A 25,495-nucleotide genomic window follows, 5' to 3' on the forward strand; every position below is an offset into this window, starting at 1 on the left:
CCATATTTTAGATATGTTTAATAAACATATTTTAGATATGTTTAACCATTGTAGGCATAGAGTGAACACATTGGCTAAGGGCTGTTCTGAATATAGTTGTATGATGCTGGGAAATGGTGGTGCCTCCTTGAATCTCTCTTTAAATCTTACAGAAATATGTGGATCAGAACATTCTATGCAGGCATCCTCCATGCCCCTCAGCACTGAGCAGCATCTGGGTTTGATGCCTAAATAAGCAGTGAGAGTTGTCTTTCTGAACCTGACACTTGAATACACTGGATGTTGCTCAATACTTCACTTTTGTGCCATGTCCCTCCCAAGTAGACCCCACCATTCCTACCTCCACCCCACACGAGCCTGACCCAGTGCCATGTAGCCGCCAGCTCTGCTGGGCCTCGGTGCTTCCTTTCTCCCTTAGGATGGCATGCTCCCTGCAAACCACTTTCCCACTGTTTGCAGGACTCAGTTCTCACATTAGCTTCTTCCAGTACAGCAACAAGACAAAGAACACAGACCATGTCTCTTCAAACTCTGGAAAGGGTAACTCTATTTCTATGCATATTTTCCTCCGGTGACAGGAATGCTGACTGCTTGAGCAAGGGCTGGCTGTGAAACGAGAACACCTGTTACACGTTCAAAATCTTTGTTCTGAGTTTGTGAATTCCAATTCTAGGTTCAGTAGAGCTGTGTTCAGTATTTTACAAAGACATAAACTTCTGAATTTGGACATGAGATTTCTGAACCTCTTTGTGTTCAATCCCAGCCTGGTTTCTTTTTAAATACAGATTAGTATAGATTCTGAGATTTGATGCAGACAGGTAAGACAAAGAAAGTCTCATTTTGTTAGCTTGGTATTATTCTACCATCTGCACAAGAGAAAATTTGAAGTAGTGAAAGAACACATATAATTTATAATGTATTTTTCAGCCCAAGATTTCTAACGGGACAAGAAATAAATCCCAAATTTAAAAGTCTGGAGTCATAGTAATGATCAGATCCTCTAGATCTAGAATAAAAGATTAGATTCCACAGTGACACTATCATCATGATACTCAGTCAGCCCTTTAATGGGACTATTCTTTAAAATGTATTTCCGCTAATACTGAAATAGCTAACAAATATCAATATTGTGTAAATAATATGGACAGAACTGGTGGTAGGAATGGCACAAGACTCATGAATTAATTAAAACAATGTCTCAAGTAAGGAAAGATTTCTTTCCTAATTAAAATTTTTAAAAATTGAGATTTTATGCCAATGAAATTAATTCAGTACTACACTGTACACAATTCTGCATGCACAACTTTGTATTTCAAACACAGAGTAGGAAAAAGCTCTTAAAAATCTAAGGTGGTGGCAGTTTGATATCGTGGGTGTCAAAATCTTATTTTCCGTGCACTCTGATTAACTTTCTTCTGCAAACACAGAATTAAAATGGAAAACAACAAAAGTCAGCTCCAGTCCTTCCACCAGAACCATAGAGCTGGCAGATCAAGGAAGATTTTCTGAGATTAGGTTCCAACAACAGTCTGGGTGACCCTGAGAGAGAACCTGAGGTTCTGAACTTCAGAACCTGGCTGAGAGAGCTGGGATTGTTCAGCCTGGGGAAACCTCAGGGCAGGTCTCATACTCAAAGAGATTGTGCAAAGAGAAGAGAAACAGGTGCTTTTCAGTAGTGCCCAGTGACAGGACCAGAGGCAACGAGCACAAACTGAAACACAGGAGGTTCCCTCTGAACATCAAGAAGCGTTTTTTTAGTGTGAGAGTGACTGAGCACTGACACAGGTTGCCCAGAGAGATTGTGAAATCTCCATGCTCAAAGACATTCAAAAGCCATATCGACATGGTCCTGGACAACAGGCTTTAGATGATCCTGCTTGAGCAGGGGGGTTGGACCAGATGACCTCCAGAGATCCCTCCCAACCTCAAACATTCTGTGATTCTGTGAGCATAGCTTGAATATCTATCCAAGTTTAAAAAACAAGCTTGCACAAGCTCATTAAAATATAGGACAAATTAGCTGAAAGCAGAAATTGGGAGCTGAAAATGGAGTGTTTGGATCACCTTCATCCCGGCATTTTGAAAGAACGGGCACAGGAGATGAAAGATTCAGCAGAAAGGATTTTTAATCAATCTATAAACTCAAAAGCAGAAAAAAGCAAACACAGCGTCTATATTTACAAGGAGAAAAAGCAATCAAGAATATGTCAGGTCCATGATTCTGATCAAAAGCCAGCAGGCTACTGAGAATAATTATTCTTTCCTGCAAAATTCAAACACAAAGGAGAAAACAAATGATCATCAAAGAAGATATCATGTGGGTTCACCAGAGGTAGATTGTGCCAAACTCACTTGTCATCCTTCTTTGACAAGACACGTGATTTTTAAAGATATGGGGAATGCAGGAAGTTTAGATGGACATTTTATACTGTGCCATATGGGTATGGACTTTTGATACTGTGCCGTATCAGTTAAGGAAAAAGGTGGGAAAGGAACCAAGTATGTTGATAGCAGAGATTACAGTGGTCTGTGCTGAATGAAAAGCTATAAGATCAGAAGGTTACTAACGGAGTTCCTAAAGAATGAGTCTTTGGTCAAAGCTTTTGAATTTTTAAAAGCTTTCATACTTGGTATAATTAAATTTATACCAAAAAGCAACCTACTGACATTTGCCAATAACACCAAGTAAGATCATATATGCAGAAAAGGATTGAGACATCGTACAAAAAGAAATGGATGACCTTAAGTGGGTACTGATAATAGCACGCAATTTAGCAACAGACAACAGTAAGACCTTACACAGAGGAACCAATAAAAACAAACTCTCCAATAATGTGGAGCTGTTGATAAAATCAAGGACACACGAGTGGTTAACCTACCTTATCGTAACTGAGTCAAATAGTATGAAGACTTGAAAAAGTTGTTTGTAGGCAAGAAACAAAGTCTTCTCAGAAGCAAAGAGCAAAAACAGTAGTAGAAGAGGCCAGCAAGAATCCTGAATACCATGCTGCAAGCTCAGGTAAAGAAAGATGAACTGAATAGGTGTGTAAAACACCAAAAAAACCCAAACAAACAAAAAAAACCCAAATGAAAAAGGAAGAACAGAGAAATCTGTTTTGTGACAGGAAGCTAAAATATATTGTTTTATCCAGCCTAACAAAATCCTCAGCCAGAACAAGTCTGCTTTCTATAAATACACAAGGAGAGGTAAATTCTTTCCCTGTACACAGCACTGGTGAGGCTGCATTTCAAATCCTGTGTTCTGTTTTGGGCCCTTCACTGCCAGAAAGACATTGAGGTGCTGGAGCAAGTCCAGAGAAGGGACATGGAGCTGTTGAAGGGTCTGTAGCACAAGTCTGATGAGGAGCAGCTGAGGAAGATGGGGTTGTTTACCTGGACAAAAGGAGGTTCAGGGGAGACCTTATCACTCTCTACAATTACCTGAAAAGAGGTTGTAGCCAGGTGAGGGTTGGTCTCTTTTCCCAGGCAGCCAGTGACAGGTTAGGAGGAAATGGCCTCATGCTGCACCAGGGGAGGTTTATGTTGGATATCTGGAAGGACTTCTTTAGGGAAAGGGTTGTTAAGCATTGGAATGAGCTGCCCAGGGAGGTGGTGGAGTCACCATCCCTGGAGGTGTTCAAGAAAAGATTAGATGTGGCACTTAGTGACAAGGTGGTGATCAATCAAAAGCTGGACTTGATGATCTCAGAGGTCTTTTCCAATCTAAATGATTCTCTGATTATGTAAATTCTAGAGAAATATAAGAACTATATAAAATAATGGAAATTATTAGCAGGAGCACAAGTAGGTATGAAGTGGCCATGAATAAATTTTCAGTCAGAAATCAGAAGGCAGTTATATATGATCAAAGCAACCACGTTCTGACACAGTCCCCCCCACTGGCACAACAATGGAGAAATTTAGCCAATTTGAACAAGAAGTTTCTTTAATTTATACATCAAAAAAAAAAGAAAAAGAAAAAGAATACAAGGAGGAGATTTCATTGTCCAAAAAACAATAAAAAAACCTAACACAATTCAAGTCTCATATAAATACACAAAACACTGCAATTTTCTAGCAAAGTACACTGTAACTGCAGCATTCTGGTCTTCTAGCCCAGTCTGTAAAATAACTCATCTCAAGCAACTTAACATCAAATTTCCTATCTCATTATCTCCCTTAATAAATTAAGACAGACACTAACAAAGTACACCATGAATTGTTCCTCCACTGTTTAGTACAATTTGCTCTACAGTGCCACAATTTTTAATTTGACGTGCTGCTGGCAAACAAGCCTGGGCCAAGCATATCAGGGGCACCTCTGTGTTTCTTGGGTTCTGTTCCTCCCCCCAGTATTTGTAGCATTTTAATTAAAAGAGCAACTGGTTGTAACAAACGCAAGAACTGAAGTGCTGGGACTATGCAGTCAGTGAATGAAAATCGCTGGTTGCTGCTGGAATTAATTTATAAACTGGATAGAGAATGGTAGCACTTAGTGGATAAAGTAAATGCCCATCATTCATTATTGTTCAATCACAATGATCTGCACCGGCGCTTGAACTGGATGGAAAACACTACTCTCCTGGGGCAGCAACGCTGTGTTTGTGCTTCCCTCCCTTTAGAGTTAAATTAATGTAAAAGATACTTTGATAGTAAGAAAAATGATCGGTCCTTGGAAGCTCATAAAGATCTATCAACAGGCCATCATCTGTTTGATGCTGCAAAATCTGTAATGCAGACAGCTGCTGTTGATGTATTCAGGGCCAGCTGGATAGAGCTGTGACCTGAAAAACGTGCAGAAAATAACACTGGGCATAACCATGAGGTGAAACAGGTGAAGCATATTCCATTTGCTTTGCTTCTCTCTCCTACCCATTCTGTTGGGTATGAAAAGCATGAAGGACCATTTCTTTCCTTATCACGCATTTGTTAGCACACCACTTCTCCTTACAACATTGATCCATATCTTACTCATGGGGGCTCCAAATGCACAGGGAAAACAGCCCTTCACAGCAAATGAGGCCTAAATGCTGGAGGCCTCCTTGCAACAGTGACTCCTGAAGAACAACATGGGAAAAGACCTGCTAAGGTGCAGAGAAAGTGTAGCTGCTTACCAGAAACCATAAATAATTAAGAGGGAGAGTTCGGGGCCCAAGAAAAAGAATTTTAAAAGTAATTAAAAAAAATAAATCCATTGCAGCAATAACTTTTCGGTTCCTTGCCAACTTCCATCTCTAGCACACCTGCGCAAAGTATGTTCATAATTCTCTGTGGAGCCTTCATTTTAGAGTAGCATGAACGCTGCTGAGCAGTTCTGAAGATAATTTTTGTGTGTTCCATGGTGCCCATTATTGTCAGTCGGTAGCTCACCCAGTTCTGCACTCCAAGCAATCAACCAACCCAAACAACACGCATTTGTCCTATCTTTGCTTATCTGATGCTGTACCATAATGTAGGACATTTAATGTAGGACAGGTCTGTTATTATGTCACTCAGCACACCTATAAGGCGTGCATTTACATACACACACACACTTGACACAGTAAATGAATAAATGAAATAAATACTAGCGACAGAAATCTGTTCCCAAAACACATAGACAATAGTGAAGGGCATATGCAGGGGGATCTTTTACTCTCTACAGCAGAACTTCTTCAAACAAAATGGTAATTGCTGCAGGAACTGAAGAACTGTGTAACTGTAAAACGAGTATTACTGTTACTGAAGAAGGAAATTAAGAGCACAGGCGTTACCTGTGAAATAAATTCTCACCACGGATTTATTGTATTAAAGGAAGTGATTTAACACAGCAGCAATATAAACAACAGATCTTATTGTTAGGATTCAAGATTGGTTGTGGCTGAACACAAAACTTTGTGGTACAGACCAAAGACATGTAGTGCTTACACACCTGAGAAAAAATAATTCCTTATATAAGGAGTGTTTTGCAACCTGACCAAAGGAGAAGCCCTAATACTGCTATAATAATTATTCATTTTAAAGGTAGCATTTCTTTATAACCACTTTCTCTATACACCTGCAAAATCACGTGTCCCCTCCACGAAGATAGTTACATTTACCTGCTGCAAACGGACTCGATTTTGTTACCAAACCGCAACAGCGGATATATTTAGCCACAGTTTCAAATAAGGCCAAGACGATATTGCACACCCATTATCTAACAAGGCGCGATATAGCTGTAAACGTTTTATGCAAATCCCTTAATAGCACAAACATTAGAGAGACAAGACAGTTTCAGTGTCCACTGCACAATTGTGTGCTGAAAGGCACCTTTTATGTGAGTGACACCGATTTAGAAGCAGAATTTTTTTCCTATTCGCTACCCTGACCCCACAGCTTAGCTCGGCCGGCCGGGCGCCCCTCCTGGGTCCGAGCGGTGCCCACGGGCGGCTCTGAGGGACCCCGCGCAGACACGGCCCTCCCGACAGGTCTTCCCGCGGCCGCCCGACGGCGGGGCCGGGCAGCGCGGCACGGCCGCACAAAGGACCGCCCGGCCCCGCCGAGCTAAGCCGTCGCGCCCTCGCCCTACGCGGCGGGCGCAGCGCCGGCCCCGGGCTGCTCCGGGGCGCGGGGCACGCCGAGCACCGCCCCGACCCGCCGCTCCCGCCGGTCCCGCCCGCCGCCGCCCGCTCGCGGCAGGCGCTGCCCTGGGCCGGGCCCCGCGCCCGCCTCACGGCCCGCGGCCACTCCGACCCGCCCGGCGCACGCCGCCCCCGCGGGCCGCGGCGCAACGAGGGGCGGAGAGACCCGGGCCCAGCCCGCGCCGGGTCGCCCCGCGCCCACCTCAAACACCACTTCTTCGTCGAACTCCGGTGTCATCCTTGCCCGCCATGCCACCCCCTCCCCGCGGGCACGCTGGGAAACCGAGTCCGCCGCTCCGTCAGCCGCCCCGCCCTGCCGAGAGCTGCCTGACGCAGAGGTGAACTACAGCTCCCAGAAGGCACGGCGGGAGCCGCCTGCGGGCGGTGCTGATTGGTGGGCGGGGCGGGGCGCGGCCCGGCAGGGGGCGCCGCTGGGCGGTGGTGGCGGCGCTGCTGGCGCTGGCGGAGTCGGAGCCGCGGGGCGGGATGAGGCAGCGGCACAGCGAAGGGGGAGCTGCTCCTGCTGCGGCTCCGGCTGGGTGGCGGCGCGGGGAAACAATGGGCTCCTTCTCCTCGGCCCTCAGAGGGGCCGTAGCGTAAGGGACGAAAGGGAGCGCGGCGCGGCGCCTGGGGAGCACCATGAGCTCCGCTGGTGAGTGTCCGGGGAAACTCCGGAGAGCGGCGGTTCCCGCCCGGCCGGCGGCGGGTCCGTGTCTCCCTGCCCGCGGAAAGCGTCGCGTCGCTCGCCCCGCGGCAGCGGGAACGGGACGGGATGGGGGGATGAAAGGGTTGCGCCACGGGACAGGAGCCGGAGCCGCCGGCGTTCCTTGTCCCGGCAGCGCCGGGCGCTGCGCCCCCGGCTCGCTCTGGGGGAGGCGGGTGGAGAGCGAAGGGAGAGCTGGGGGGCGAACCCTCGCACCCGCTCCCGGCGGGGGGGAAAAGCCCTTCCCGGCCGGGGGGACAGCCCTTCCCGGGGGATCAGCCCGCAGCCCTCGGCACGTCCTGCCGCGGCGGCCGGGGCTGAGCCGGGCGCTCCGCTCTCCGCCCCGCGTGTCCGGAGCGGGCACCCCGCGTGGGGCTGAGCTGGCGGCGGGGGGAGCCTGGTGGGGGCCGGGTGTTCCGGCAGGAGAGCCAGCACCGGGGCTAGGACTGTCGCTCCGTCTGACTCCGCGGAGCTGCAAAAGTTTGTCAGCTGCAGCTTTGCTTCGGGGATGTACCTGCCTTGGCCGGGCTCTTGGAAGCTGGAGCCCCACGGGGGTACGGGAATGCTTTCGCTTCTGGCCTTTCCAGCTGCTGGTTGGAACTGACCTGATTCAGTGCTTTCCTTACCTTTCCTCTCCCGTTTCTTGACCGCTGCCAATTTAATGACTAAAAGAGCTTCGAGGCAAATTCTTGGTTTAAAACAAGAGCTCCCCATGTTTAAGGGAATTGCTCGTATTTTTGTTTGCCTGCACGGTAGTGCGCTGTTAGTACTTCTATTCATCTATCTGTTAGATTAATAGATTCCTTTCTTATCTGCTTGAAGACGAGAATAAGAGTAGTTTCTGCATGGAAAATATGTGGTGTAAATTATGATGTACTGGGTGGAAACACAACTAATTGCAGGGTAAACCTGAAGAAAAAAAAAACCTAAAGAAAACGCAATAAACAGACATCAGGCAGACACATCAACCTGGTTCTCAATGTTTACCTCTCAAGTATGTCAAATTGTTATTGTCTCTAACGGTAATTAAGTTATCTCTGCTCTCGTAATTATTCAGAATTTACTGGAAAATGAAAAGCGATTTAATGCATCTTTCCGCTTCACTTAGTATATTCCCATTTTTAATATATAGGACAGATTTTGTTTAGATTTCAAAAAGCATGTAATAAAGCAGGATATCTCTACTTAACTGGTGCACTGTAGGTTCCCGTTGTTTGGTAATGCCGCTGGTAGTGCAGCTCACCCTTGGTCTTTTAAGAGTTAAACAGCTGTGCAAATAAAAGATAAGTGTTAGGGGGTGCTCAAGAGCTTAGAGCTGGGCTGTTAAAATTTGATACGGTAATAAGTTTCAGAAAGTCGGGCAGATTTTCAAGCACTAAACTGATCTCAGGACTTCTAGAGTTTAGCTAGCGTGACCGAGTTTCTCTGTTTTGGTGTATGTTGTGGTGGTGTGTGTGGGGAACGTGAGGAGAAAGGGGTTTTGTTGAGCAAAATCTCTTAGAAAGCAAAAAAGAAAGGGATGCTGAGGAATATCAGTAAGAAGAAAGTGGAACAATATCATGAAAAGTGTGAATTTTAGCAAGGAATTTGAAGGGGAAGGCATAAAGAGAATCCTAGTGGGTGGGAAGAAGAGGAACATTGAAGGGGGATGAAGGGCCGAGTATTGAAGGGGGGGTGGAGAGTATTTTGTGTGTGTGATGGATTATATGAAGATGAAAAAACAAATGGGGAACAGGTGATACAAGATCTGAGATTCACGATCCTGCTGATAGTATCGTGACAGCTTTTGACATTTCAGTAAAGAAGCTCATAGGTATGAGCAGGGTGTGAAAAGGCTGAGGACTGACAGAAGATTGTTCTGAAGGTTTAGTACCTCTCTCTTGGTATTGCTGCAGAACTTAGTGCCTGAAATATATAGACATGCTTTATAAAGCTATTGCTCACAAAAAATCTTACCAACTCCTGTATTTTAATTTCTGTCCTGTGATCTATAGGATCTATTTCCTATATTGAAATTATTTAACTGTGAATTCACTTGTTACTCTGGTTTGTGCTGCATAAACCAAACACTGCTTCTGTCCATGGACAGAAGTTGCAGAAGGCCTGAGATTGATAACCCAGCCTTAACCTCACTCCGGCTTACCTTTTGCCTTTCTAAATAATGCAGTGCACATTCAGTTTCTTGCTGTGTATCTTTTCTATTTCCTCTACAAATTTGTTTCAGATCTCACTCCAGAGCTGGATGTAATTCAGTGATAGGTGAAGGAATACTGCCACAGCTGTTGCTTACATGTTTTAAAATGTGTATATAAATCTGGACTTGTTGGAACTAAGGAAATATAGCACTTATTTCAAATACTTTTACATAAAGATTATTTTATTGTAGTGATCAACCTGTATATTGATTTCAGTCTTCATTTATAGCTATTCTCCTGTCATTGCTTTCTCATGTCCTGCATATTCTATATGTCAATGAATTCTACAATTGACATATTCTATATGTCGATATTCTACGATGTCAATGAATGTACATTTACTTATTTTCTGCCTGAAACTATTATGCTGTCTTCAAGTATGTTCTTTGCCTTTAAAAGGAAAAAAACAAAAGCTCAGAGTTATGAGTTTGACATTTATTATTTCTTGCTGAAGAAACAGTCCTTATATGTGATCTGTACAGCTTATTTAATGTGGGCAGAATGTATAGCTTAAGCTTGAAATTGGATTTGACAACAACAATGAGAAAAATGTAGTGTATGTTAATGTCAGAAATGTAGTTCAAATGGAAAAAACATAGCAAGAACAGAATAAACAAAATCAACATGACTTTTCCAATCGAACTTCATTGCTTTCAAGGATTGAAAAAAATGAGGCCTCCAGGGTTTAATGTCCCTTTAACCCTCAAATATGTCAAGTCTTGTTAGAGTTACTCAACTCTGTCTCCACAGAGATCTGGAAAGGTTGTTTATTCATCTCTTGTCCTTACTCTAAAGTTATTCCTGACTTTCTTGTTCTATTTCAATAAGTCAGTGAACAATCTGAGATTTTGAAATGGATGTTTTCATTTTGCAGTTTATTTAGGATGTTTTCTACAGCTGTAGTGGCTTAGAAACGATAGTTTTCCCTTGTATTTTACAAACTACATGTATTATCTTCCAGGATGTCATGACTCATTCCTTTTTTTGTTTTTTTGAGCATTATGGCACCTGAGAAAATCAGACCCTCTCTATAATGAAAAAATAAATATACATTTGCAGGAAATAAATTAATGATCTCACAATGCTTTCTGAGGTGTTTACCTAATGAAACTTTCTTTCTGTATCTGAAAGCAAAGTAATTAAACTGAAAAGCCTTGTAACAAGTCATTAACATTCAGGCTGCTGGAGAATGGGAGTTTTAAAATACTGTTTCTCTGTGCAGTGCATTAAATGCTATTGCAATAATGTCTCGGTGTATCCCAAACATATAGCAGTAATTACCTCTCCTCCTACATGCTCTTTAGAAGCCAGACTGGCATTCTTGTCTGTGAGTTGTAGTGTTTTATGCCAGTAGTCTCAGGGTCAGTAAGTTGGCTGTTGGAGCAAGCTCTTCCTTCACGTAAGAAAAAAACAACACATCGATTCCTTGGCGCATTACCTTCTGGGCATTGTATTATTTTCATATGTAGCCTACGGATGTGATGTCCTATCTCTGAGAATACAGTCCGCGTATGTAAACAAGGTGCCGGGAGAAAGCCAATGCCTACATTTGCCTTAGGCCAGCTGCTGAGCGGTAACCGTTTCAAGCCCTTTTCCTAGTACCTGTGCAAGAGATACGTGAAGTAGTATGTGAGATAGATGTCACGTTGTAGGTCAAAAGTGCCTTATTTACTGTGTGGTAAGATAAGAGTATACATATGGCCACCTTCTATAAAGTAGCTGATTTGTTAAACTCACACCTTTCCTTACCCCAGAGTAACTTGTACCTGTACCTTAAGCTTAGGTTCAGCTGCTGTCAAAATCTGGTGTCACGCTGATTTGTTGTTTTACTGTTTTTCTACTGTTTCGTGATTCAGAAAGGATATTGCTTTGGGATGGGTTGCAGGATCATGCCTGGTGTACCTCTTGGGTGACTCAAGATAATCCCATAGGGCACCCTGAATACCAGGAGAGGGGCCTCTGTTCCCCTGGAGCATTGCAAGGAAAGGAATATTAAGTTATGTTATCATGACAGTGTCCAGAACCACTTGTCCCTGTTTCTTGGACAGATGCAGGTGAACATGACTTGTTCTTGCTCTTTATTATTCCCAAGTATAGATTTTGTTAACGTAATCTCAAAAGTATGGGCATAAATATAACATGGGAAAAATATTCCTTTGGCAATAGTAGGGTTTATTTTAAAAGAGATAGTGCTATTTGATTTTTTTGCCTCAGTTCAACTTCATATATCATCTTTACTCCCTATTCCTGTGCTGAGCAGGCAAGATAAAAAAAGGTAAAAATTTGAGGTGAAGAATTTAAAGCTGTGCAATAATAATGCTTAAGATTGTACTGTCTTATTGGCTTTCCTGGTTGTTCACGATAGTGCATAAGAGAAGACACATGAGCTTTTTTGTTTTTAAGTGAGGTCCTCAGCTGTCAAATCCTATAATCTGAAGAACAGAAATGGACAATTTAAGGCCAAAGGATTGAGAGCAGAAGTTGCTTCAGGGTGTTTGCATCCTCCTCTAAAACAAATCAAAGGAAGAGCAGGAACACTTGCCAGTCAAGCAATATCAAGTGTCGGTTGCAGAGGAGCTCAGCAGGATGAGAATGGGTGTTGCTTTTTCCTCAGCATGCTGGAGGACATAATTCACCAGAGGAGCAAATGTCTATTTTCTGTACTGTGACCTGAAGTCAGAGTATATGCATTGACCTGCATAGGTGGTTCTAATGGCTATTTATTGTTAGAAAAATAATGCCCTTTTAAATCCACTTTTTTTAAGGGTGTTGGGTGTTGATATTTTTAAGCTCCTTTTTTTTTTTTCTTCAGCACTGAGTGTGGTGTTGGCTGTTCCTAGATGAGTAGCAGATTTCCTGTTGGTGATGAGAGCATTGCTAGTCACTTTATTTATGGGTTTCTTCCTTTGCTTAGTCAAGCAAGTCAGAGGATATCTCTTCACAGTTTCTCTGGCTCCTAAACATTTAATCTGTTTATGAAAATTAAATTTTGTGTTTCTGCTCTTATATTTGGGTTTACTACTGGTATTCCTGGATGCAGGAATTCTCTCTGAGAAATGGGTGAGGATTGGAGGGGGGAGAGCTTAGTGATTCTCTACTTTCCTGAGAAGGACAAGCCAGAGAATCCAATGTCCAAGCGAAAGTTTCCTCTGAAACTTCTACACATATCAGAAAGTGAGTTTAGGTTGACTGTAAGTGCTTGTGGCTCCTCCACAACCCTAGGTGAGATGTTCCTGTAGTTGATTACCCTTCAGGTTTCATAATGATTTTAGAACTTTGTTCCAAGTTTGAACTTGTCAAATTTCACTGGTCAGCTGTGGGAACTCATCAGGTGTTTTAGCCATCTGTTATCAAAAATCTTTCACATAAGTATATATTCTGTTACCATCTTACTGCTTAAATTCTTGGTTGAATTAAGCTGGATGAGCTTTCTTAGAATTTGAGGCATAATTTTTAGACCTTGGATACTTCTATAGTTATTTCTGAGATTGCCAGAAGGTGACATAGCATGTCATGAACAGTCTGGCATGTGCTATGTGCAGAAATATTTTTGGCTCCCTTCATCTTTTTATATTTATCAGAAGATTATTTACTGCTTAGCTGCAGACCTGCATGGAGCTCTCATAAAATAACTGTCTACATTGATTTCCAAATTCTCTTCATTTTTTACTCTCTTAAGCATATCCAGCCATCTCTGTTCTTAAGTGAACCATTCCATAGGCACCAGGAAAAAGCCCACTGACCAAACAACTCACCACTCCATGCATTTGCTGTATGTTTCCATGATTATATTTATTGTTTTTCACCAAAGAGGCTTGCTTATGCTTGCCATTTAACAAAAACTCATTCTCATATGACTTCTAGTCATTTCTTACACCTTTATATATAAAGAGTTGCCTCCTACTTAGTTTTCTTTCTATTCTGGATGAGAAATTGTCCCTTTTAAAGCACTGTGTTATGTAGAACTGGGTTTTTTTATCCACACACGGCAAATTAAGTTAGTTTATAATCAACTGAACTTTAATTCTTGATTTCTAATAGAAATCTACTATACTTTAACCCTTGCCTAGCTGCTGTAATTTTTTTTCTAAGTAGTTCATCCCTTGTATTTTTCTGAAACTCAAAGATATTTTGTTGAGGAAAACTACTGGTATGCATTCCCTTCTTGGAGTCTTTTCTCTCACGTCACATTTATGTTTGAAAGGGCTCTTCATCACATTCCTTTCTGATTGAGTGGTTGACTGCAGATCTGTATTGATACCGAGACTGTAATGTGCCTGTTAATACATTGAGCCATATCTACTCTAGATGAAATGTGCAATCACTTTAAAGCAGACAGTGGTGTCTTTATTATACCACACAATTTGCCGGTCTCTTCTGTCTGTCCCAATGCTTTTTAACATTGAAGTAATTTAAGGAATTCTAGTAGGCTTCAGAAATCGTATTGAATTGTGCTTATTATCAGAAGTGAATTTTTCTTGCTCTGTTCATTATCCAGGTTTCCGCCATTGGCATATGAACAACGGGTTTGTTTTCTTCACATTCCTGTATATTTTCACGTTTTAGTTTTAAGTCTTATATTCAGGTAGTGGTGTCATGTCATAACTTCTGAGTGTCCTCCATAATAAATACTAGTTGAGAGTCCTGCAGAGTGACTTAGTTTGGTTGCTATCCATAATGTTAGGCAGTCCCACTACTGAGGGAAACTTAGAAGATTTATGGACCTCAGTTTGCAGAGCGGGACAAATAATCCACAGGATATCACTTACCTAGCCAATGTTTAATCTCCTGAGTCTTCAATCTGTTCCTCTCACATCAGGAAGGCTTCCAAATCAAGCTGTCTCTCTCCTGTGTTCAGGGAGCTTTAATAGCTTAATAAATATTACTGAATGTGGCCCAGATCTACTGCTGTGTTCTGTTCTGTGACAAACTGGGCATCCTTTCCTTGTTTTTTACTGCCATCACTTCCTTCTCCAACTGAATAGGCAGTTGCCTTGTCTGAAAGTGAGTGTACAGTTCTCTTCTGCTGTTTGAGATCAGTGTTTACCCGTCCAAAGGGTTAATTGTTTTTTTCCCCTTAGCAAATTGTTGACTCTCCTCTCTGTGGGAAACCTGTCTTTACATGGGAAGCAGAAGGTAGTATAGCCTCGGCAGTAGCTGGTACTTGGGTCACTGTTGTCAGTGGCCATAAGGAGCTGTACCTTTGGAAAGAAATTCTGGGCTCCCTCTTGCAAAATCCCTCAAATGTTTTCTCTGCCATCAGGTTTACCTTTTTGCTAATATAATGGCATCAAGGACAGCTGTTCTGAGTGTAAGCGAAGTCAGTCTGGATACCATCTAATAATTAATGTTCTAGAAAAACACGGGTTTCCTGTTTCTATAGTAGAGACATTGTTTCTGGCTGCCTACTGGCTTACTGTTTGGGAAATACTTGCAACTGAGGGCATCTGCCTTGTTTTATTTTCTTTTTTTTAAATCATTTGGATTGCTTAAAACAAAACAAAAAACCTCACAAAACAAACTGCAACCAGAAAAGGACCCAGCCTGAAAACTTTGAAGCTTGATTCTCATATTTCTAGGCTAGAGATTAGGATACAGTTGCACATCTGTAATAATAATAATAATGGTGATAAAACAACCAAACACCAAACCCACAGTTGAAAGGGAGTAATAAATCAATGGCTTACCCTATCTCTTTGCGTGTGAAACATTAACTAGTGTGTTTTCTTGCGGGTTTTATTTAACGTATGTATCACTTCCTGAAAGTATACCAAAATATTATTCAAAACAAAGGTAATAAGTACAGAGGTAATACATAAACAGCATGAGAAACTCGTTTACTTTATGAATCAATTTGCATATATAAAAAAATCACTGAAAGCACTTAGAAATCTGAAATTATTCCAGCATGTGGAAATGAATTGGTCATAAATAATCTCCTGCAATATTAAAATGTTTCAGACATACCTTAAAAAAAGGCAATCACAAAACAAACAAATCTCCAAACCACTCAAAACAAACAACAGGATCAAACATCCACAATCTACAAGTTCCTCATTAGCTCCTTTTCCTGCTGTATGCTCTCCTCAGGGTTTGTCATCTTGTGCTATCAAGTGGGTGGTAAGTCATAGCAGTGGTGACTGCTTCTAGGTCAGACAGTAACATGTTGGGAAGAGTAATTTCATAAATGGTATAGAAATAGCGTTTTACAATAGAAAAGTAGTGACTTGCTCCAAATTACTGCATTAACTTCACACCACAGACTCATTTCACTGAACTGTCGGTTTTGCAACTGGTAGAGTAATCCACCTCAATATTGTTTAAAGAGAAGAGGAAGGGAAAGAGGAATTTTAGGTTACACATTTCCAAAGGTTGTGGGGGAAGGGACAGAACTGCCCTGGTACTTAGCCTAGCTGTCCCATTATCTTCATGGCTTATTATACGTGTGGCACTTAAAATACTTACACCATTTAAAAAAGATATTATAATAGTTCAAACTGCAAAACCAGGCTAATCTGCTCTGCTTTTATTTAGCATCATACTTTAGCATCTGAGCAAGGACATACACTTAATATTAAGTTAAACTATTTGTTAACAAAAACTTACCTTTGAAGACTTTTCCTACCACTCTTTGTTGTGCCTATTCAAACAAAGAAAGGCAACTAGTAAAAAAGTGGTGTTATGGGAGGGAGGTATGCTTTTAAGAGGAAAAATGTATTTATACACACACTGGGATCTTGTAGATCACAAGTTAATATTACAAAACTTCCAATAATACTGCAGTGCAGGTGAAGTTGTTTTGTAGGCAGTGGTGACTAAAGTCTTTGTTTTCCATTTTTCCTAGAAATTAAGAAGCCACCAGTGGCCCCCAAACCAAAATTTGTGGTAGGACACAAAGCAACACCTCCACCTGTTGCACCGAAGCCTGATGTTGTACTTTCTGGTGTGATACAAGCAGCAAGGAAAACCAAGCCAACAATTGCACCAAAACCAAAGGTTCTCAAGAGCTCATCCATTCCTGAAGTTAAACCTCCATCGTCTAAACGAAAAAGCACAAAAAGCTTTGAGGAGCACAGGGAAGATTCTTCTCAAACGCTAGACCACTTGAACTATAAAAATGAAACCTCGGAAGGGAGCACTGGCAACACAACATATATTCTACCTGTGTCATCTTGCAAATTTGAATGCCTTCATAAACTTGAAAGTGGAGAGAAAACCTGTAAAACTCAGATCATTCTTGAGCACTTTGAAAACTTAGAGAACATCAAAGCTGTTGAAAGAAATGCAGCATCTCTGGGTGATAGTCACAATGAAAAACTGGGAAATAGAAGTCGGGTGGTTTTGAAAGCCAGCATTTCGGAAGAGAAGCTTAAGGATGTCCTAACTCACGGTGTATTTCCTAACAGCAGTCCTGTAAGGGATAGGCATGCAGACAAACTTGACAAAGGGGATGGTAGCAGTTCCAAGAACGTTTTTAAAATAGAGTTTATGGAACTTGTACAGTCTTCATCATCTTCTGAGGTAGCTAAAGGGAAGCAACAAAATACTGATAGTAAAATCATTGCTGATGAGTTTCAGATGTCTGAAATTTGTCCTAGTTTGACTGAAAATAACCACAGTTGTTATTGCCCATTGGACCAGGAAATCTTAGAAAATGAAAATTTAAGTAGCAATAGTATGTTTTCAGGTGAAGTAGGGATGAAAGCAGGTGCTAATAAAGCTTCCCCTGAAACATCTTCACTCTTGAGCTCAAAAGTGCTTCCTATCCCTAAGCCAAGAAAGCCACGTGCCGCATGTCTGGTCCGTCAGGATGGCATAGACACCACAGGAGAAGGAACAAAGGAACCATCTAATCCAGAGAAAGATTCCTATGGGCTTGTGGACCAAAGCTTTAAAAACCCAGCAAAAATTAATGTCCTTGGTCAAAGTGTTTGTTATAACAATAATACAGAAGTGCTTCATCCTGAAAAATGTGAGATAACTCGAAGCAATGCAGACAAAATGCATCATGTGAAGGAATCTGCTGTGGAAGATTCAGCTTCACAAAATCTTTTGTCTCAGTTGTTACACAAAAGTTCTGATTTAGTGGGAATTGTTGAATGCTCTTTAGATACAGACCATAAGTTAGTTAACTCAATGGATGAGGTAACAGATGACAGAAGTATGCCAGATGCTGTGGACAAAAGGACTAACTTTGTCAGGTCTGATACTTTGTCCATGAGTTTGCCAAAGCAGCTCAAATTGACTTGCAGTCAGCACTCATCTGCTTCCAGTAGCCTCCACATATCCCCACAAAACTTGGAAAATAAAGAAGTTAAAATAAAGGATGAGAATTCTCCAAAAGTTGTTCCTAAGAAACCACAGAGGCACAGTCTTCCAGCTGCTGGCCTTCTGAAAAAAGCTGCCTCAGCAGAGCTTGTGGACAAAAGTTCCTACACCTCCAGTGAGAACAAATCAAACAGTGTTCTGGAAGGATCTCACTTCACACATCCACGAGCCAAGGAGCAAGGTGCGCTGTCATCCTGTGATATACCCAAACGTTCTGAGAAACCCGTTTGGAAGTTACCTCATCCTATTCTTCCATTTCCAGGAAATTCTGAATCATTAAAAACTGCTAATATTGCTAACAGCTTCAACCACTTCACTGTTGTGACAAAGCCTAGGGCCAAGTCTCTCTCTGCTGTGGACATGGACAGGACAGACAAGCCCTGCAAAGACCATCAGAAGAAAAGTAGCTTGAAAAAGTTTCTGAACATGAAACTATCAGTTTGCTTAATGAAAAGTGACTTCCAAAAATTTCTGTCTAAAGGCAGCCAGTCAGTGGATAGTGCTATTGCCAACCTTTCCACTGGGGACGGCTGTGGAAGTGGTAACAACAGGAATATAGCATCTGTAGGCAGTGAAAGGAAAGCGAAATCTGCCAAGGTGCATTCTGTAGAAATAAGTAGTCCGGCGCTACAGAAGAAGAGGCAGAGAAACAGGAGTCAACCTGAGATGCGCAATAACCAAAGGCTGGAGTCTTTAGACAGGCATTTACTTTTGGGGGAGAATCTGGCACAAACGCGTTTGAATTCTGTAACCAGCACCTGTGCTCCAGAGTATGAGAATGTGCGTCACTATGAGGAAATACCTGAGTATGAGAACTTGCCTTTTGCTGTGGGTGCTAGGAGAAATCTCTGTTTTGAATGGCAGAACTCCAGCAGCGTGGAAGACCAGGGCACTGGCTTCTATGAGGCTGAGGAACTTAGCGAAGCTACAAACAGGCGTTGGAGACTTGACAGGTAAAACAAAAAGCAAAGGGGAGTTAAACAACTCCATTGTAACTCTGTTGGTTGTAAATATGGTTAAATGATGACTTGGGAGGCTGTACCCTTTTCATTAAATATCAGCAAGACAGTTGTTGCTGTATATCTTTCTGTATACTTTTGTTGTTTTGAAAACTGCTTGCACTTGACAGAGAGTCAAGGGGAAAAGTAATCTAATTATTCCTCATATGTTCCTCAAAACTTGGAAAACTTACTTACGTGCTTTTTCAGATTTAATTAAAGCAAATCAGATACAGTCATGTATTTATATCCCCTTCAATGGGGAGGAATGAACCTTACTAGTCTCAAGATGAACTGAAATAAGCGTCCGTAGAGTACATAGTTGCTAGGTTTATAGGGAGAATGAATATATTTTTAGATCAGTTGATAGAGCTGGGAAAAGCAGACAAGCTTTTGGGTATGTAAATTCTTCGTCAGGTCTTGAAAGCTTTTTTGGGTATAACAGAAGCTACTGCCTCTTCCTGAATATAGTGAGCCTTCTGTATCTGTCTGCTCCTAGCAAAGGTGGTAGTGAAGCACGATTTCTGTGTGATTCATACAGGGTATTAGTGTGATGGGGTTTGGTAAGTCTGCAGGTTGCTGCTGTGCTTCTTTGTCTCAGGAGGTGGTAGAGACAGATAATACCAACAGATTTAAAAAGGAATTGGACAAATTCATAAATATGAGGGAACGTCCTCCTATTACACCAGGGGAGGTTTAGATTGGATATCAGGAAAAATTCCTTCACTGAAAGGATGGTCAGGCATTGGAATAGGATGCCCAGGAAAGTGGTGGAATCGGGGTGTCTGGAAGTGTTCCAGAAACGTCTAGATGTGGCACTCAAGAGACATGGTTTAGCAGTGAACATGGCAATGCTGGGTTAATGGTTGGACTTAATGATCTTTGATGTCTTTTCCAACCTTAATGATTGTGTGATTCTATGTCCAAAATGGGTCCTAAATGGAATAGGCAGGAACAGATCTTTTAATATTTGTATTCCTGTGACTGTGGATTTTGGGAAGAGGAATGGGCCACAGAGAGTGGTTGGGCTTGTATGTTCTCCCTAAATAACATCACTTAGTTTGTCCATCAGTGTGATAACAGGTGAAGTGTTGTTTTGACTCAATATGGTATAATTCAATTTTTTAACTTCAGCCAATCAGTTTGTCTTAGAGATCCTAAAAATTTGTCTCAAAGCAGCAACAAGGATTTGAATGAAATACGTGGCCTATATATTTCAAAGTCCTCAGTAAACTTCTTTACACTGTGCATAATGACAGGAATAAATGAAACAGCTTAAGATAGTCACACTTAACTTCATTTTGTCACTGAGAGTTACTAAGCTGTGTTTCATTTTGGATGTATGTATAGCAAACACATGCCCCAAAAAATCTGGGACTTGGTCATTCTTTGGGGGAGCATGTTCTCTTATATAGGAAGAGACAAATATATTAAGGGGCATCCCATGTTAATAATTGTTTTTAGAGTTAATATTATCAACATGGGACTGTTTGATGGAAAGCATGAAGCCTTATCATGGAAAGTAGGATTTCAGGTTACGGGCTCCCCATTGGTATATTTATTCATGTGGTTGTTCAGAATTTTTCTTGTTTATAGCAGGGTATTTCTTGGGTTTGTCTTTGGTATACTTTAAATTCCTGACTGAATGTATGCTTTTTGTTTAAATCCAATATTTGGATATCTTTCAGGGATTTTGATCATGCTCTCTTGGAATTCACTTGATTTGATGTACCTAGGAAGGGTGAGACCAAATTTAAATAAGGACGTATTTTATGTGTTTATGTGATCTATTTTGCTTTGTGTTATGTGGTTCTGAATCCAGGTGAGAATAACTGTCTTTGCTTTAGGAACAGGATAGTTTTGCTGTATTAAGCATGGTTGACATGAGATTGCAGTTGCTCCTTTAGTGAAATCCCATAGTTTTCTTACCTGGCTGAGTGCGTGAGATTTATAGTTATTCCCTCGCCACAAAAACTTTCCCCAGTACCAATGGTGATATGAGGATTTAAGTGGTCTCCCTGCCACATCTGAACCTGCTGCTCCATAAGCTGGATATTCTTGGCACAACTGGGTTTGTGTTGTGTTTTTCTTTAAAAAGCACACATAAAAAACCATAACCAGAGCCATTTAGGTGTTTATTTTAAACTAAATTACATAGTTGGAAACTACCTTAGGAAATAATTAATGTATTCAGTTACTTCAATAGATCTTAGGGAACAAAGAAATCCTTAGGGAAAATGGGTGACACAAGGATACAGTGGTCTCCAGACCCAAATCAGCTGCTGCTGGAAGAACAGGGACTAGTATTCATTTTGGCTCTACCCTGGGGGTTGTAAGGGTCCTCGCCCAAACACAACCAGGCAAGCAGCTTCTCCAGCTTTCCCATCCATTGTTATCTCAAATCCTTTGAAGCTTCTTTATCAAAGTTGTCTTACCCTTTCTGCATAGTTCTGTAAGAGCCTTTTATCATTTTCTGGGCCAGGTAAATGTTAGAGAAACAGTGCTGCTGTTGTTATTGAAATAATAGCTGCTCGCATTTTCCCCAGCCTGTCAGAACACGCACTTAGCTCTTTTTCATAGATCATGGCACATAAAATTCCTGTAATGCACTGCTAATGGGGATTTCAAAGCAAATTATGTTATGATTAAAGCCAATGCACAAATGAGATTGTTCTTCTGAGAAATTCAGACCAATTGCCTGCGCTTCTAGTCGTAATAGCACATAATCAGGATATTAAGTCTGAATGCCAGGCTTGCCATTACCAGAAGAGTTCAGTGGTGTCTTTACCTCATGTTACATTTCTTGCTGGGGGAAGAAATAAAGTTTTCATAATGTACCCAGTGTTTTTGTGGTTACTAACAAATTTCCTCATGATCCCATTCTCATGAAACCAGTATGCTTTAATGGAGAATGGTAATGGCTTCTGACACTCTTACCTGAACTTCATATGTCTTATTTAATTCAGATATGTTTTGTTTGCTTGGGCCTTCCCGCAGGGGTTTAAATGCAAATGGCAGGCCTGAGTAGTTAATGGTAGGTATCAGTTTTTACTTACCACTTGATTTCTGAGTTATTTGATGTCAGCCTCCTTTCTATTGGAGATGGGCTTGGCTTTGGAAGGAAGAGAGCCCAGGGTCCTGATATGTTGTGTGAACCACCGAGGTGGGACAGGCACTGCTGACAGGAGACAGGTGGGTTTAGTTTGTTAAGTAGTTCAGGAGAATATTCTCAAAGTAATGACAGTACCTTGGGAGCGGATAATCCATGTTTTGTTTCCACTATACAAAAAGAAAGTCTTTTGAAATGGTTTTTAAAGATGGTTTATTTTGCCCTAACCTACCTGTTTGACTGAAAATTTAAAATGGAAAATTTATGTGAATGTGTTACTATGAGGACTCTTCAAACAAAGTGAGTGAAGACTAGATGCTATGGGATAGAAAAAGTACTGGTAAATGTAAAAGAGGTTTTAGATATCACTATCCAGTCACAGATAACAACATGGAAGGCAGCTCTTTGGGTTTGGTGTGTTTTGTGCTTTTTGGTTTGGTTTTGGTTTGTGTTTTGTTTTGGTTTTTTTTTTATTATTTTTTTTAGAAAAGAATGGTTTGGGCACGAAAAGTGAGGTGAAAAGTCAGTGATGCTGGTACCACCACAATTCATTTTAATGTTGTCAGAGACCATTAGTTGTAATGATTCTGCTTTGAAGTAACACCATTCTTTTAAAACTTCCTAATGAAGGAAAAATATTTATGCATTATTCTATTCATAATATTTATGGTTATTCTAGTTTTAGTGAAAAACTTTTTATTGAAGAGGACAGCAAAATGTTCCTTACAAACTAAAAGTAACATTTAATGTACACTGTCCAGTAATCTAAAGATGCAAAGGAACAATGAATGTGCCTAGGAACATCTGTCATGCTGCAGCAAACAGAAACTTAAACTTTTTTGGATCTTGTGGCCTTCCTTTTGGTATTTGTTACATTGTTCTAGGCAAGAGAATTGTATTTCAGGTTGAGTGAGTCTGCTCCTGCACCGTTCCGGGAATAGCATACTGTATTTACTGGCTACTCTTGACAGTGTTCCTTCAAGATGTTGAAAATGTTGTTAATTGGTTTTGACAAAATTTATAGCTGTATCGTGTTTCTGGCTAGAATTTTTCTTTGGAAAGGGCGAGGGAGGGAGGAGTACCATGTAACAACAATCCTTTAAAATCTTAATGGTGGTATAATTGAATATTACTTCTTATTTTCCCCATACCTGCTGATTTAGAATAATCTGTTGGTTTTCCAGAAATGAGCATCTCAGTGCAAAATGTAAGTTTGGTTTTCCATACTAAATTCTGCTTTGGTGACTGAGTCCCCAGAGGTCAATTAAGTGTCCATGAAAGCCTTCCTGGAATATTGTGTTTCATATTGAAAGCTGTGTGGTTAAGCACTTTGCTTTGATACATATTCCTCTTTGATATACTGAACTTTGTTAGAGTTGAGACATGCTTCTGATGAGCAGTATTGCACCAGATAAATATGGTGTTGTTTAGGGATTGGCTGTGTTTAGGAAGGGGTTTTTTTGCAATTGCAAAATTTCCATTCACAAACACTAAATTAATAAAATACTGCAGGGTCTAAATAGCATTTAGAAAGAATGTTCAAACACTTATGCTGAGATTTGAATGCACAAAATACATTTTAGGTATTGGAGGTGTTATACGTTAAAAACCACTTTTTACTGAATTTTATTGAAGAACATCATTTCTTGATAAGTAGAGGCTAAGTATGTGAATTTTTTTTTTTAATTTCATCTGTTTCCTAAAGATTATAATGGATTAGTTTCTGATCTGAGGAAGGTAGGTTCCTTCTCTTGCATCAGCGGTCTTGTCCTGTCTTCAATATCCCCTGTACTTCTAGCTGGCTTCTGCCACCCTTAATTGTACATAAATTTCTTTCTTTGCAATTGTCCATCAGGTTTTAGTGGAATAGCTTTGATAATAGGCTGTTTAGGTTTCCCATCAGGCTTCATTATCTTTAGTCATGTGTTATCACTGGCTTTCTTTTTGCGTTCTGCTTCCTTGAGCCTGTTTTTTTCTTCTCCCTTCCCTACCTCCCTTTCCCACGTATGTTGTGCAGCTGGTAGGCTTCTGCCAGCTCTGAGGGCTTGTCAGTAAAGAGTGAGTCAGATGGCTCAGATCTCTGCTTCCTGTCCCCTGCGAGGCTGAATGCAGAGCCTCTCTGGCAGTCCTGGAGCTGGGAATGGACAAAGGAATTCCTGGCTAGTGGATATAAGGAATAAGCCATTTTGTTTTTACAGACTATGAGGAAACAACTTCTGTAATTGTTATGTGCATCTAATTAGAGTCCAAATCAGTGAGACAAATCAGTGTTGGTGAGAAGTGGTAGTAGTACTGTTACTTGGGAATATCAATGTTTGACATAAGGACCTTGGGAAGGAATTTGGTGCATGCGGGTGCTGGGAACCTTATGTCTAGAATTACTCTATTATGTAGTGTCAAGTTAATTATTTTATACTACTAGGGTAGCATGTAGAAACTACATTAAAGACTTGCAGTGATTTTTTTGCTCAGGAAAGCATATGGGCTGTTGTGGGTTTTCTTTTCTTTCCTTCCAAGAAACTTTATGTGAATCAGTGTCTTCATGGTCTGCTTTTCTAGTAAGAGAAGTTTTCCTTAGTGTTGGGGTGGCTTTTGGTTATATAGCTTTACAGTTTAATCTGTTATACAACCTGAAATAAAATGCATATACTATAAGAAGAACATATGCACTCTGGAAGAATACTCAAATCTTCTAAAGCAAGCTGGTAGAACTATGCTGACATCTTTCCCCCCTTTTTTAAATTTTCTTAAAAATCAGAATAAATAGGAACTTTCTTGCTTTAATAGAATCTTCACACATTCTCATGCAAATATGTTTTTTGAGATGTGCTGATTTAATCCGTTTGACAGTGGGAGAGATTCTGAGGTCTGATCCTCTCCATCTTTAATGAGGGAGAGAAAGGAGTTGGAGAACTGCATTTTTCCAATACTATTATTCTAGTATGCAATCCAGTCATGAAAAGATTTAAAAGATCTTATGAAATGAAAAGAGTTGTGAAGATCTCCAAGATTGTCATGAAAGAGAATTTCTGTCATTGGTGTTTGTTTCATCCCTCTTTTCAAGGGCTCCCTGTTGATTTTGGTAAAAGAAAGAGGTGGGCGAAGTAGGCTGATACAACCAGAGCACATAGGGAAAATTCTGACAGAGTTGGAGGTGCAATAATGAAAGTCTTGTAATTTGTCAGGTGATGTTACAAGTGCTACATAAAAATAGATGTGATTTAAGTTCTTGACATTTTGTTTTTACTGCATGTAGTTAGGGCTGGGTGTACTTGTGTGTATGAGAGGGAGTGAGATGGTCCTGGCAGCGATGAGGCGGGCGCTGCCAGCACGTACTGCCCAGCTGCTGGGTGAATCCACCTCACTCTCTGAAAGGTTTGGTGGCTACTTTGGTCATAGTCTTATGCAGCCTAGACAATTACATCACATTAACCTTGAAGAACATGCAGTCCATTTGCATTAAAAGAGCCATTTTGAGGGTAAACTGTGCTATCCTGTGTTTCCTACTGAAGAAATGCTCACCACAGATGGCAAAAGTGTCCTAACTCTGTTGTTCCCAT

General features: G+C 41.1%; 2 protein-coding genes across 5 annotated transcripts in view; one reads left to right on the forward strand and one right to left on the reverse strand.

The window, feature by feature from the left end:
• VEZT (vezatin, adherens junctions transmembrane protein) overlaps positions 1-6,890 on the reverse strand; it is a 65,575-nt gene extending 58,685 nt beyond the window's left edge. For all 4 annotated transcript variants that reach the window (XM_027732228.2, XM_027732227.2, XM_027732232.2 and 1 more), the window contains exon 1: positions 6,805-6,890. In XM_027732228.2, the coding sequence (XP_027588029.1) occupies positions 6,805-6,840 (36 nt within the window). In that variant the 5' untranslated portion in view covers positions 6,841-6,890. The remainder of the gene's footprint in view (positions 1-6,804) is intronic.
• Positions 6,891-7,073: 183 nt separating this feature from the next.
• FGD6 (FYVE, RhoGEF and PH domain containing 6) overlaps positions 7,074-25,495 on the forward strand; it is a 72,079-nt gene continuing 53,657 nt past the window's right edge. Inside the window, exons 1-2 of the mRNA XM_027732282.2 lie at positions 7,074-7,254; positions 16,345-18,781. Coding sequence (XP_027588083.2) covers positions 7,242-7,254; positions 16,345-18,781 — 2,450 coding nt within the window. The 5' untranslated portion in view covers positions 7,074-7,241. The remainder of the gene's footprint in view (positions 7,255-16,344; positions 18,782-25,495) is intronic.

The sequence above is a fragment of the Pipra filicauda genome, unplaced genomic scaffold (genome assembly GCF_003945595.2).
Source record: "Pipra filicauda isolate LSUMZ 115617 unplaced genomic scaffold, ASM394559v2 scaffold132_size2486313_pilon, whole genome shotgun sequence".
NCBI lineage: Eukaryota > Metazoa > Chordata > Aves > Passeriformes > Pipridae > Pipra > Pipra filicauda.